Here is a 14,329-nt window from a genome sequence, read left to right on the forward strand (position 1 = left end):
ATAACCCGAGCTAAATCTAAACGTATAAGCTAGTCTAATACAACCTGTCACGTTTACTGTTTCTCCTCTAGCCTCATGTTGGAGGCTGAAAAATAACATAGTCATATTGGATTATCCCTAACGGACAGAACACAGAGCGGGTTTATGTGGGATTTGCTCCTATACAGAATACAGCTGATGCAGTACGTCATCTATGGCATCGCCTCCTTCTTCTTCCTCTACGGAATCATCCTGCTGGCCGAGGGCTTCTACACCACCAGCGCTGTGAAGGAGCTGCACAGCGAGTTCAAGACCACCATCTGCGGACGCTGTATTAGTGGCATGGTACGTCACTGCCGTCAACCACTGGACTGTGTTAACCTTTGCCCTGAAATTACACCAAACAACGAAACTCACTGCACTCTTGATCAGACCAAATTTCGTGCAACAAGCAAGTCTTTGTTTTATGTACTCAACCCGAACCACGTGGACACCTGAGTTCTGTTTTAATGGGATCAATTAAACAAGCTGATGACATAATGACGACGTCTGAGCAAATGCTCTTCGCAAACGGGCACGAAAGCATGTCCTCTCTTTTACGCCTACCGGCCAAATAGACACAAACAACAGCTATGAAAATACTAGTTATGATCCCGATCTTCCTAATGCCAATGTGATGCTGTTTTTGTACATGTGTTTTCTCAGTTTGTGTTCCTGACCTACATCCTGGGTATCGCCTGGCTGGGTGTGTTTGGTTTCTCCGCCGTGCCCGTCTTCCTCTTCTACAACATCTGGTCCACCTGCAACGCCATGAGGTCACCTGTGGCTAACCTCACCAACGTGGACACCATCTGTGTCGACGTTCGTCAGTACGGTAAGGGAAAACCGGAGTTACAGCCAGGGTCATCTTCATTAGGCACCATGTGAAAGAAAACAGACTGAAACTGAGAGGGATTACCTGAACTTTTCCAATAAGAAAGGCTTGTTTTGTCTTCCCGTTGCAACATAATCTCTACGCTGTGCCCTAATGAATATGACCAAAACCATCCAGGGTCCCTTCTACCCATAACACAGAGCAGGTGTTTCCAATACTTTATGTGTACAGTTGCCTGTTGAGGCTGTGGATCACTGATTTCTATTGGTGTGTATCACAGGAGGTTGGTGGCACCTTAATTGGGGAGGATTGGCTAGTGTTAATGGCTGGAGGGGAATATGTGGAATGGTATGAAATAGTTCAAACACAAGGTTTGATGCCAATCTATTTGCTCTGTTCCAGCCATCATCATGAGTCGTTCTTCCCTCAGAAGCCTCCACTGGTGTGTATAAAGATAAGGAGAGGTTTTTAGTGGCTGAGAGGCAACACGTTAGTGTGGTAAATATGAGTATAACAAACTACCCAGTTTCTCCTGGCTAAGAGCTGAGGAGAGACTGACTGCATCACTTCTTTTTATAAGAAATATGAATGTGTTGTAAACTCCAAATTGTTTGTATAGTCAACCTACACACAGCTCTGACACACACACTTAACCCATCAGACATGCCACCAGGGGACTTGTCACAGTCCCCAAATCCAGAACAAATTCAAGAAAGCATACAGTATAATATAGAGCCATTAGAGATAAAGCAACACCTCACGGCGCCACGCCTCTCCTCTATTTGACCTAGATAGTTTGTGTGTATGCATTGATATGTAGACTACATGTGCCATTTTTAAATGTACAGTTGAACTCAGAAGTTTACATACACCTTAGCCAAATACATGTAATCCTAGTAAAAATTCCCTGTCTTAGGTCAGTTAGGATCACCACTTTCTTTTAAGAATGTGAAATGTCAGAATAATAGTAGTGAGAATGATTTATTTCAGCTTTTATTTATTTAAAGCTAGATGCCCTCCAACATTAAAGCTACATGCCCTAGCTAGATGCCCTCAATCTCACACAAATCATCAAGGAACCCACCAGGTACAACCCTAAATCTGTAAACAAGGGCACCTTCATAGATGTCATCCTGACCAACTGGCCCTCCAAATACACCTCCGCTGTCTTCAACCAGGATCTCAGCGATCACTGCCTCATTGCCTGTATCCGCTACAGAGCCGCAGTCAAACGACCACCCCTCATCACTGTTAAACGCTCCCTAAAACACTTCTGTGAGCAGGCCTTTCTAATCGACCTGGCCCGGGTATCCTGGAAGGACATTGACCTCATCCCGTCAGTTGAGGATGCCTGGTCATTCTTTAAAGGTAACTTCCTCACCATTTTAGATAAGCATGCTCTGTTCAATAAATGCAGAACTAAGAACAGATATAGCCCTTGATTCACTCCAGACCTGACTGCCCTCGACCAGCACAAAAACATCCTGTGGCAGACTGCAATAGCATCGAATAGTCCCCGCGATATGCAACTGTTCAGGGAAGTCAGGAACCAACGCAGTCAGTTAGGAAAGCTAAGGCCAGCTTCTTCAGGCAGAAGTTTGCATCCTGTAGCTCCAAATCCAAAAAGTTCTGGGACACTGTGAAGTCCATGGAGAACAAGAGCACCTCCTCCCAGCTGCCCACTGCACTGAGGCTAGGTAACACGGTCACCACCGATAAACCCATGATTATCGAAAACTTCAACAAGCATTTCTCAACGGCTGGGCATGCCTTCCACCTGGCTACTCCAACCTCGGCTAACAGCTCCGCCCCCCCGCAGCTACTCGCCCAAGCCTCTCCAGGTTCTCCTTTACCCAAATCCAAATAGCAGATGTTCTGAAAGAGCTGCAAAACCTGGACCCGTACAAATCAGCTGGGCTTGACAATCTGGACCCTCTATTTCTGAAACTATCCGCCGCCATTGTCGCAACCCCTATTACCAGCCTGTTCAACCTCTCTTTCATATCGTCTGAGATCCCCAAGGATTGGAAAGCTGCCGCAGTCATCCCCCTCTTCAAAGGGGGAGACACCCTGGACCCAAACTGTTACAGACCTATATCCATCCTGCCCTGCCTATCTAAGGTCTTCGAAAGCCAAGTCAACAAACAGGTCACTGACCATCTCGAATCCCACCGTACCATCTCCGCTGTGCAATCTGGTTTCCGAGCCGTTCACGGGTGCACCTCAGCCACGCTCAAGGTACTAAACGATATCATAACCGCCATCGATAAAAGACAGTACTGTGCAGCCATCTTCATCGACCTTGCCAAGGCTTTCGACTCTGTCAATCACCATATTCTTATCGGCAGATTCAGTAGCCCCGGTTTTTCAGATGACTGCCTTGCCTGGTTCACCAATTACTTTGCAGACAGAGTTCAGCGTGTCAAATCGGAGGGCATGCTGTCCGGTCCTCTGGCAGTCTCTATGGGGGTGCCACAGGTTTCAATTCTCGGGCCGACTCTTTTCTCTGTATATATCAATGATGTTGCTCTTGCTGCGGGCGATTCCCTGATCCACCTCTACGCAGACAACACCATTCTATATACTTCCGGCCCGTCCTTGGACACTGTGCTATCTAACCTCCAAACGAGCTTCAATGCCATACAACACTCCTCCAACTGCTCTTAAACGCTAGTAATACCAAATGCATGCTTTTCAACCGTTCGCTGCCTGCACCCGCACGCCTGACCAGCATCACCACTCTGGATGGTTCCAACCTTGAATATGTGGACATCTATAAGTACCTAGGTGTCTGGCTAGACTGCAAACTCTCCTTCCAGACTCATATCAAACATCTCCAATCGAAAATCAAATCAAGAGTCGGCTTTCTATTCCGCAACAAAGCCTCCTTCACTCACGCCGCCAAACTCACCCTAGTAAAACTGACGATCCTACCGATCCTCGACTTCGGCGATGTCATCTACAAAATTGCTTCCAACACTCTACTCAGCAAACTGGATGCAGTTTATCACAGTGCCATCCGTTTTGTCACTAAAGCACCTTATTCCACCCACCACTGCGACCTGTATGCTCTAGTTGGCTGGCTACATATTTATCGCCAGACCCACTGGCTCCAGGTCATCTACAAGTCCATGCTAGGTAAAGCTCCGCCTTATCTCAGTTCACTGGTCACGATGGCAACACCCACCCATAACACGCGCTCCAGCAGGTGTATCTCACTGATCATCCCTAAAGCCAACACCTCATTTGGCCGCCTTTCGTTCCAGTTCTCTGCTGCCTGTGACTGGAACGAATTGCAAAAATCGCTGAAGTTGGAGACTTTTATCTCCCTCACCAACTTCAAACAACTGCTATCTGAGCAGCTAACTGATCGCTGCCGCTGTACATAGTCTATCGGTAAATAGCCCACCCATTTTTACCTACCTCATCCCCATACTGTTTTTATTTATTTTGTTTTCTGCTCTTTTGCACACCAATATCTCTACCTGTACATGACCATCTGATCATTTATCACTCCAGTGTTAATCTGCAAAATTGTAATTATTCGCCTACATTCCTCATGCCTTTTGCACACAATGTATATAGACTCTCCTTTTTTCTACTGTATTATTGACTTGTTAATTGTTTACTCCATGTGTAACTCTGTGTTGTCTGTTCACACTGCTATGCTTTATTTGGCCAGGTCGCAGTTGCAAATGAGAACTTGTTCTCAACTAGCCTACCTGGTTAAATAAAGGTTAAATATATATATATATTTAATTACATTCCCAGTGGGTCAGAAGTTTACATACACTCAATTAGTATTTGGTAGCGTTGCCTTTAAATTGTTTAACTTGGGTCAAACATTTGGGGTAGCCTTCCACAAGCTTCCCACAATAAGTTGGGTGAATTTTGACCCATTTTTCCTGACAGAGCTGGTGTAACTGAATCAGGTTTGTAGGCCACCTTGCTTGCACACTCTTCTTCAGTTCTGCCCGCAAATTTTCTATAGGATTGAGGTCATGGTTTGTGGCGACTCCAATAACTTTACTTTGTTGTCCTTAAGCCATTTTGCCACAACTTTGGAAGTATGCTTGGTGTCATTGTCCATTTGGAAGACCCATTTGCGACCAAGCTTTATCTTCCTGACTGATGTCTTGAGATATTGCTTCAATATAACCACATAATTTTCCTTCTCATGATACGCCATCTATTTTGTGAAGTGCACCAGGCCCTCCTGCAGCAAAGCACCCTCACAACATGATGCTGCCACCCCCGAGCTTCACGGTTGGGATGGTGTTCTTCGGTTTGCAAGCATCCCCCTTTTACCTTCAAACATAATGATGGCCATTATGGCCAAACAGTTCTATTTTTTGTTTCATGTGACCAGAGGACAGTTCTCCAAAAAGTACGAACTTTGTCCCCATGTGCAGTTGCAAACTGTAGACTGGCTTTTTTATGGCGGTTTTGGAGCAGTGGCTTCTTCCTTGCTGAGCGGCCTTTCGGGTTATGTCGATATAGGACTCGTTTTAATGTGGACATAGATACTTTTGTACCTGTTTCCTCCAGCATCTTCACAGGGTCCTTTGCTGTTGTTCTGGGATTGATTTGCATGTTTCACACCAACGTACATTCATCTCTAGGACACAGAACTGTCTCCATCCTGAGCGGTATGACGGCTACGTGGTGCCATGGTGTTTATACTTGCATACTATTGTTTGTACAGATGAATGTGGTGCCTTCAGGATGAATCCGACTTTTTTTATTTTTTTTATTTTTTATTCTTTAGATTTTCTCATTATGTCAAGCAAAGAGACACTGAGTTTGAAGGTAGGCCTTGAAATACATCCACAGGTACACCTCCAATTGACTCAAATGATGTCAGAACTTCTCAAGCCATGACATCATTTTCTGGAATTTTCCAAGCTGTTTAAAGTCACAGTCAACTTAGGGTATGTACGTTTCTGACCCACTGGAATTGTGATACAGTGAATTATAAGTGAAATAATCTGTCTGTAAACAATTGTTGGAAAAATGACTTGTGTCATGCACAAAGGAGATGTCCTAACCGACTTGCCAAAACTATTGTTTGTTAACAAGAAATTTGTGGAGTTGTTGAAGAACTAGTTTTAATGACTCCAACCTAAGTATGTAAACTTCTGACTTCAACTGTATGTAGTTCTGCCTTTGAGCTGTTCTTGGTTATTAATGTTCTGTGTTATGTTTCATGTTTCATGTTTTGTGTGGAACCCAGGAAGAGTAGCTGCGGGTTTCGCAACAGCTAATGGGGTTCCTAATAAAATACCAAATACCACTTGTGGCATCTTTTCTCTGGCTCGATATCCTCCGTCTCCTCTCAGGTTTTATAGCAGAAGTAAGACATTATAACAGCCTAAAATGACCAGTGTGTCACCTTGTACAGGTTTGATACACTCCACTCTACAAGCATGACATTTTCATGGAGATTTCATCTAAGTTATAACCATATCATAAATGTGAATGTGATATGTGACTATGGCCAAATAAGGATGGTTCCTTTACTGTGTATCTATATGAATTCTATGAATACTGATGACATGATGTGAGGAATTTGCTGTGTTAATATTAACCTTTGAATTGAACGACTGTCTGCAGGTATCATCCCCTGGAACGCATCGCCAGGCAAGGCTTGTGGGTCCACACTTGGAGACATCTGTAATACCAGTGAGGTAAGGCATCTCTCCTCCCATCCTCAGTCATTATTTTGACCAGTGATATACTGTACTGTCTATTATGCGGGTGCCATTACTTTTGAGATGCATGCTCACAATAACAGTGCAAAGGCCACAGAAAAACATACATTTGTATTCACAATGAGTTACTGTACTGTACTGGTACTGTGTTCAATCACATGAATGTCTTTTTCAGTTCTACCTGTCATACCACCTGTACATCATAGCATGTGCTGGAGCCGGGGCCACCGTCATTGCTCTGGTAAGTTCATCTCTCTCTCTCTCTCTCTCTCTCTCTCTCTCTCTCTCTCTCTCTCTCTCTCTCTCTCTCTCTCTCTCTCTCTCTCTCTCTCTCTCTCTCTCTCTCTCTCTCTCTCTCTCTCTATCTTCTCTATCTTCTCTCTCTCTCTTTTCTCTCTCTTCTCTCTCTCTCTTTTCTCTCTCTTTCTCTCTCTTTTCTCTCTCTCTCTCTCTCTCTCTCTCTCTCTCTCTCTCTCTCTCTCTCTCTCTCTTCTCTCTTCTCTCTCCTCTCTCCTCTCTCTCTCTTCTCTCTTCTCTCTCCTCTCTCCTCTCTCCTCTCTCCTCTCTCCTCTCTCTCCTCTCTCCCCTCTCCTCTCCTCTCTTCCCTCTCCTCTCTTCCCTCTCCTCTCTCTTCTCTCTCTCTCTCTCTCTCTCTCTCTCTCTCTCTCTCTCTCTCTCTCTCTCTCTCTCTCTCTCTCTCTCTCTCTCTCTCTCTCTCTCTCTCCTCTCTCTCCTCTCTCCTATCTCCCTCTCTCCCCTCTCATCCTCTCCTTCAGTCCATCCTTGCAGTTTGTATCTGACTGTAGATCATGAATCCAGTGCTCCTCTCCTCATTTCCCATATGGTTTATGTAACCTCTGACTGTAAGGCAGAATACCCATAGACTTTTCCACAACTCCAATCCCATTCTCTGTAAACCATCTGCTTAGATGCCCCGGGCCCCAGACTTATTTTAGGAAAGTAGAAACAGGGTGGACGTTTGTCCTGTATCGGGACACATGGCTATGTTTATACAGTATAAAGGAGAATATCTGTAAGGATATAAACATGTGTAGACTACATCAGAGTTCTTTGAACTAAGGGCGCCCCATTTCCGAAGAGTATAGAGTCCCGTCTTGGGTGTTTTGAAAACAATGAGTAATGATAGAAGAGGGAAATTCTCTGTCAAGGCCATGCAGTCCCTTTTTCCTCTCTGATTGCTTCCAAATAGTGTTTTCATAGGGTTCCATTGAACTCATATATATAGGTGACAAACATGAATATTTTACTAATACTTGTGTTTTTGGTTATTTAGTAAGTAAAGTAAAAAGTTGAAACATCAGTTGTTGCCAAAATATGGCAGACATGCACATGCATGTCCTTGGAGAGTTCTCTTACCGCCTGTATTCTGTTCTCTTCCACCAGCTGATCTACATGATGGCTACCACTTATAACTTTGCCGTTTTGAAGTTTAAGAGTCGAGAAGACTGCTGCACTAAGTTTTAACTGGTGTTCAGAGACACAGTCTATGACACGGCTCTGAGTAGACAGCAGCCACTTACTACATGGACTAAAAATAGACAGCAACATATCTCCATTAGCCTTCACCTAAAGTGTAAATAGCTGATTGTATGCATCTTTTAGCATGTGCTATCCAGAGATAGGTCTGCCTGAAGGACCAACTGTACCTGAAGAGAATTGTCTTAAGAATGGGGTGGTGTAAAGTTGAGAGGGTTATGCTTTTCTCCATATCTTGTAAAGATCTGATTAGGACAATAAATCAGTAATAACTCCCTTAAATGAATAGCACTCTGGCTAATAAACAATAGGCGAGGACGAGGAAGACAAAAAACACAATCTGAGAACAATACTGTATTATGAAGGAGTTCTCAGTCAGTTGCCATGACCATCGTGCTTAAATTTGGGGTGAAAATGTATTTGTTTTTTGCTAATGTTCAATTTGTCAGAAGACCAGCCAGGCTTGGAAAAGTGCCTTTTCCCCCATTCATGTTTTAGGATTGATCATGTGTACTTTTGTATTTTCTTGGTGCAAGACACAAAGTGTTACACAGTGAATTTGAATTGTCAGTATTACAAGCTTCTATTACAAACTAGTTCCTCAGTCGTATATAGATACAGATAGTCTTCACATGTAAGATGACGCAGACAAGATGAAGAGCATTTCAAAACAAATAACTGCACATATAACTAGTATTGTGAAGGGTAATCCCAGTACCAGGGGTATATTTTCCATCAAAGTATATAGCAGTTTATGACTTCCTATATTTTATAAAGGAAGTTTTCTTGTTTTAGAGGAGTAATGTAATTGCTATGGGACCTGATTGCCTTCATAGCTTCAGCTGATAGTTTTGATTGGTTGGTTTCTTCCTCCTCTTTGACTCATTCAGCTGATAGTTTTGATTGGTTGGTTTCTGCCTCCTCTTTGACTCATTCAGCTGATAGTTTTGATTGGTTGGTTTCTTCCTCCTCTTTGACTCATTCAGCTGATAGTTTTGATTGGTTGGTTTCTTCCTCCTCTTTGACTCATTTAGCTGATAGTTTTGATTGGTTGGTTTCTTCCTCCTCTTTGACTCATTCAGCTGATAGTTTTGATTGGTTGGTTTCTTCCCCCTCTTTGCCTCATTCAGAAACATGACATTGTTTAAAGAGTCACTGTTGTTGTTGTTTTAACACTGAGCCTGCATGCTTACTTTATTTCATTTGGATTCCTTCATCTGTTTATGATTACTTATATTCCATATTTACATGAATATTTAATTATTTCCGAAGATTTTTGAAGACTGTAGTTATTATTTTTCTCTTTCTATACAAAATAAACAATCTTTGTGTACAAAATATCCCCAATGGTTTTATATTTCTTCTCAAATGAAAAAGAGACACTGAGAACAGTAGCAGCTGTTCCATCTCATTCCACAATCTAATGCCCCTCTAACCTCTACTAACCACCTTCATCATCAAGCTGAAACCCCACTACCCTTCCTCTCCCTCTCCCCTTTTTAAATGTCTCTGTAATATTCTTTAATAATCATGTTAGTAGTGTTGAGGATAATGACATTACTTTGCAGGTGTGTCTGTTGTCTGTTTAACATTGTGTTTTCTGTGTGTGTGTGTGTGTGTGTGTGTGTGTGTGTGTGTGTGTGTGTGTGTGTGTGTGTGTGTGTGTGTGTGTGTGTGTGTGTGTGTGTGTGTGTGTGTGTGTGTGTGTGTGTGTGTGTGAGCGCGTGCGTGCGTGTGTGCGCGTGCGTGTGTGCGCGTGCGTGTGCGTGTGCGCGCGTGCGTGTGTGTGTGTCCCTGCGTATGACCAAGCTCTGCCTCATGTAGCCTGCTTTGCATCTTACCATGCTCACTGGCCATCCACCTCGGCCCTCTCTTCCAGATCCACTTCCTCATGATTCTCTCAGCAAATTGGGCCTACCTAAAGGATGCCAGTCGCATGCATGCCTACCAAGGCATCAAACTGAAGGAAGAGCAGGAGCTGCATGACATCACGTCTCGTTCAAAGGAATGCCTCAATTCCTACACATAATGATTACGCCCTGGTCCACACACACACACACACACACACACACACACACACACACACACACACACACACACACACACACACACACACACACACACACACACACACACACACACACACACACACACACACACACACACACACACACACACACACACACACACATGCCATCACAGGCGGTCTGACCAAGAGAACCCATAACCTGCCAGCTGCCCTCATTCAGCGCAGTGCTAACGCGGCTCCTAACAAACTAATGCATCAATGTCTCTTTCTACAACTAACTGATCAAAATGTCTGTGTCAGAACCTCTGTTTTGTGTTTTGTGTGTGGATATACTTTTGTTTTTATTTTTCTAATTTTCTTAGGAATGTTTTTGTTGCGATTTATTAATTAAAAAATTTTATAACCAGTGATTGCTGGTGAACTTGAAACATTGCACTATTCTAAAACACGAAGGAAATAAATCATGAAGCTTGTTTTAGAGTGTTCTGTTATGATTCTGGTCTGACTGTCAGCCATTATGAATAAGGAAGAGTGGGAAGTTCTTGTCAGCGAGAAGAGAATCTGTTTTTTTTTGTGTTTAAAAAAAAAATCAAAGATGCCGTTTTGATTACACCTCATAGCACAACATGGAACACCTTACAACATCACAGATATATACAAGTGGTGCAATGTGCTGTTGCTAATTGCAAACCAGTTTGTTCCTCCTGGCTCTGAATGGAGAGCATGTGAAGAGGAGGAATGTAAAGGCAGAACAACATTCTATTGTGCAACAGAACATGTATGTGTTGGGCTTCTTTGACAAGGTGTTTACGTTACCCTCTGTCCATTTCAAACTGTTAGGGTTTAAAAAAACTGTTCTGTTGCTAGTAGTTTGAGTTTAAATAGGTCTGATCATTCTGATTCTAGAATTTGATAAGTTACATTCCAACTAAAATGTTAATATTTGAATTGAAATGGTAATAATGATGTAAAATCCTAATTCCCTAAAAGAGGAACTACCTCATGCCTACGCAGGTACACTTACTGAACATGCACAGGTATTTTAGCTGAAGATAACCACGTGCCCATGTAACTGTAAACAAACCTGTGGCGTTTTTAAAATGTTTATTTGAGTCATTTTAGGAGGAATCCTTTACATTTTTAGTCCTTAAACTTTGAGTCCTTACACCATTAGTCCTTACACCATTAGTCCTTACAATTTTAGTTTATTTATTTTTATTTTATTTTACCCTGGCAAGTGAATGGTGCCAATAAAATTATACAGTTAGATTGACCAAAATATTTCATCTTAATACATGGCCATGATGTGATTCCACGGTTAATAATTAGTATCGTTTTAGTTTTTCAAATGCAGCATTTTTATAGATCGTCTACATATAATTTAAAATGTCTTGATTAATGTCTTTGTGAGATGAAAAATAAAGGTCAAATTTGACTATTAAACATGGGGATGGTTTGTTGCACAGAGGGGCTCGTATGTCCAAAGTATTGTTGGGATGAATAAATGCTTCTTATTGTATAGTGTATTATGATCTTCCACAGTTCATCCCAAATTCCCATGTGTGACTTGAACTTCCCATTTGCGATTGTTGAATCTTTATCCTTGTAACTACAAGACACAACAGGCTTACATTTGACTTGGTTGAGAGAAAACGAGTGTTCTGAAACTAAATGTTAATGTGCTTTGTTACCATGGCAAACCTTGTGATTTAGACAGTGCAAGTAAGGGAACGTTAACCGTTCTCTGTTCAGGCTGAGATAACTCTGTGTTAGGGTGTTGATCTGTACAATTTAAACATGTTACAAGTCAGGAGTTTTTTTGTTGTTGTGATGTTTCAATCTTGTTTTTTTTTATTGAAGATATAACCACTTAAAAGAACAAACAAAAAAATGTTTTCTAAATCTCTTGAATTGTATTTCGGTATTGTTTTAAAAAAACTTGCAATTGTTAAAATACTGACATCATTACTGATGCAATCTTTATCTGTCATTTATTCACTAGTGCATTATTAAGGATAAACTGTTTCTGCAGTGATACAGGTGATGTGTAGTCATTTGTACTGACAACTATGGTAGGCAGTGTTTGCCGGTTTCCAGAGAACAATTTAGTCCAGGGTATGACCACTGTATGTCATTGTAGTCCACGGTGTTTCTTAGTTCTGAAGTATATAACTCCTCTATAAGTATTTTCTATTAGTGTCAAGGTCTTCCTTGGGAATTTATTTCAGGTAATACTTAACTTGTCACAGTATTCTGAATATTGATCATCACACCGACAAAGTTTATAAAAGCCACTGTATGTCTTGATTGTTTTGGAAACAAAATGGCCTCTGAAATATAATACAACACATTCAAAAGGTTTGTAGTGGGCCTGCAGGAATATGACTTTGATGTGAATTGAATGACATTACCGTCCCATCATGCAGTGCTTCCTGTGTATAATGTACCAAAAAAGAATAGTAATCAAAATGGCTACCGATCAAACACCAGGAGGACACCAATCCAACGTCCTGGCTGGGATCCCCTTTGACATTTCTCTCTCTCTAATTGTTTTTATGAAAATAAAAAATAAAAGTATGTACTCCTAAATTATGTACGCCATTCATTTTCCATGTCAAAGGGCATAACACCTAATGTCATGGTACACAGACAGATACAGGCACACAAACACAGACACACACACACACACACACACACACACACACACACACACACACACACACACACACACACACACACACACACACACACACACACACACACACACACACACACACACACACACACACACACCAACAGTTCTTCAACTTATGTGTGTGTCACACCTGTACACGCTGACTCCATCTTTGCTCCATGCCCATCTTCATGTTTTTCTGGAGAGGATCTTTGTCGAGGACGGGGCCTTCTTTTCTTCTGTTCTGGGGGAGAGCAGCGAGGCCTCCTCAGGGCCTGTAGTGTGCTGGAGTAGTAGCTCTGGAATGTGCTGGGCTCTGGAGGGAGAGTTAGAGAGACACAAAATGAGGCTCTTTATGCTCTGGTCATAAATCAGTGAGGGTAGGAGGACACAGCATACATCATCAGACAGGATGACCAACACAGAACACATCATCAGACAGGATAACCAACACAGAACACATCATTAGACAGGATAACCAACACAGAACACATCATCAGACAGGATAGCCAACACAGAATACATCATCAGACAGGATAACCAACACAGAATACATCACCAGACAGGATAACCAACACAGAATACATCACCAGACAGGATAACCAACACAGAATACATCACCAGACAGGATGACCCACACAGAATACATCACCAGACAGGATGACCCACACAGAATACACCATCAGACAGGATGAACAACACAGAATACACCATCAGACAGGATGAACAACACAGAATACACCATCAGACAGGATGAACAACACAGAATACACCATCAGACAGGATGAACAACACAGAATACACCATCAGACAGGATGAACAACACAGAATACACCATCAGACAGGATGAACAACACAGAATACACCATCAGACAGGATGAACAACACAGAATACACCATCAGACAGGATGAACAACACAGAATACACCATCAGACAGGATGAACAACACAGAATACACCATCAGACAGGATGAACAACACAGAATACACCATCAGACAGGATGAACAACACAGAATACACCATCAGACAGGATGAACAACACAGAATACACCATCAGACAGGATGAACAACACAGAATACACCATCAGACAGGATGAACAACACAGAATACACCATCAGACAGGATGAACAACACAGAATACACCATCAGACAGGATGAACAACACAGAATACACCATCAGACAGGATGAACAGCAGAATACATCATCAGACAGCAGGATCAACACAGAATACACCATCAGACAGGATAACCAACACAGAATACATCACCAGACAGGATTACCAACACAGAATACACCATCAGACAGGATAACCAACACAGAATACATCACCAGACAGCAGGATCAACACAGAATACACCATCAGACAGGATGAACAACACAGAATACATCATCAGACAGCAGGATCAACACAGTATACATCAGACAGGATAACCAACACAGAATATATCATCAGCTGCCCTTCATCCTCACCATTGTGCAGGGCCAGTGAAAGGCCACTCTGGAGGCCAGTCACACAGCCATTAAAACAGAGACATTTGAAAACAGTGATTTAGTACTATGTG

General features: G+C 42.3%; 1 protein-coding gene across 3 annotated transcripts in view; it reads left to right on the forward strand.

Annotated features, from left to right (window-relative positions):
* Positions 1-12,679, forward strand: part of LOC124044247 (neuronal membrane glycoprotein M6-b-like) — a 68,087-nt gene extending 55,408 nt beyond the window's left edge. For 2 of the 3 annotated variants that reach the window (XM_046363859.1, XM_046363858.1), the window contains exons 3-7: positions 168-324; positions 685-853; positions 6,467-6,540; positions 6,740-6,805; positions 7,969-9,401. In XM_046363859.1, coding sequence (XP_046219815.1) covers positions 168-324; positions 685-853; positions 6,467-6,540; positions 6,740-6,805; positions 7,969-8,049 — 547 coding nt within the window. In that variant the 3' untranslated portion in view covers positions 8,050-9,401. Of the gene's footprint in view, positions 1-167; positions 325-684; positions 854-6,466; positions 6,541-6,739; positions 6,806-7,968; positions 9,402-9,940 lie in introns of those variants that run through there. The other variant, XM_046363860.1, reaches the window with a different exon arrangement.
* The last annotated feature ends 1,650 nt before the right edge of the window (positions 12,680-14,329 follow it).

Source organism: Oncorhynchus gorbuscha, linkage group LG09 (assembly GCF_021184085.1).
Source record: "Oncorhynchus gorbuscha isolate QuinsamMale2020 ecotype Even-year linkage group LG09, OgorEven_v1.0, whole genome shotgun sequence".
NCBI lineage: Eukaryota > Metazoa > Chordata > Actinopteri > Salmoniformes > Salmonidae > Oncorhynchus > Oncorhynchus gorbuscha.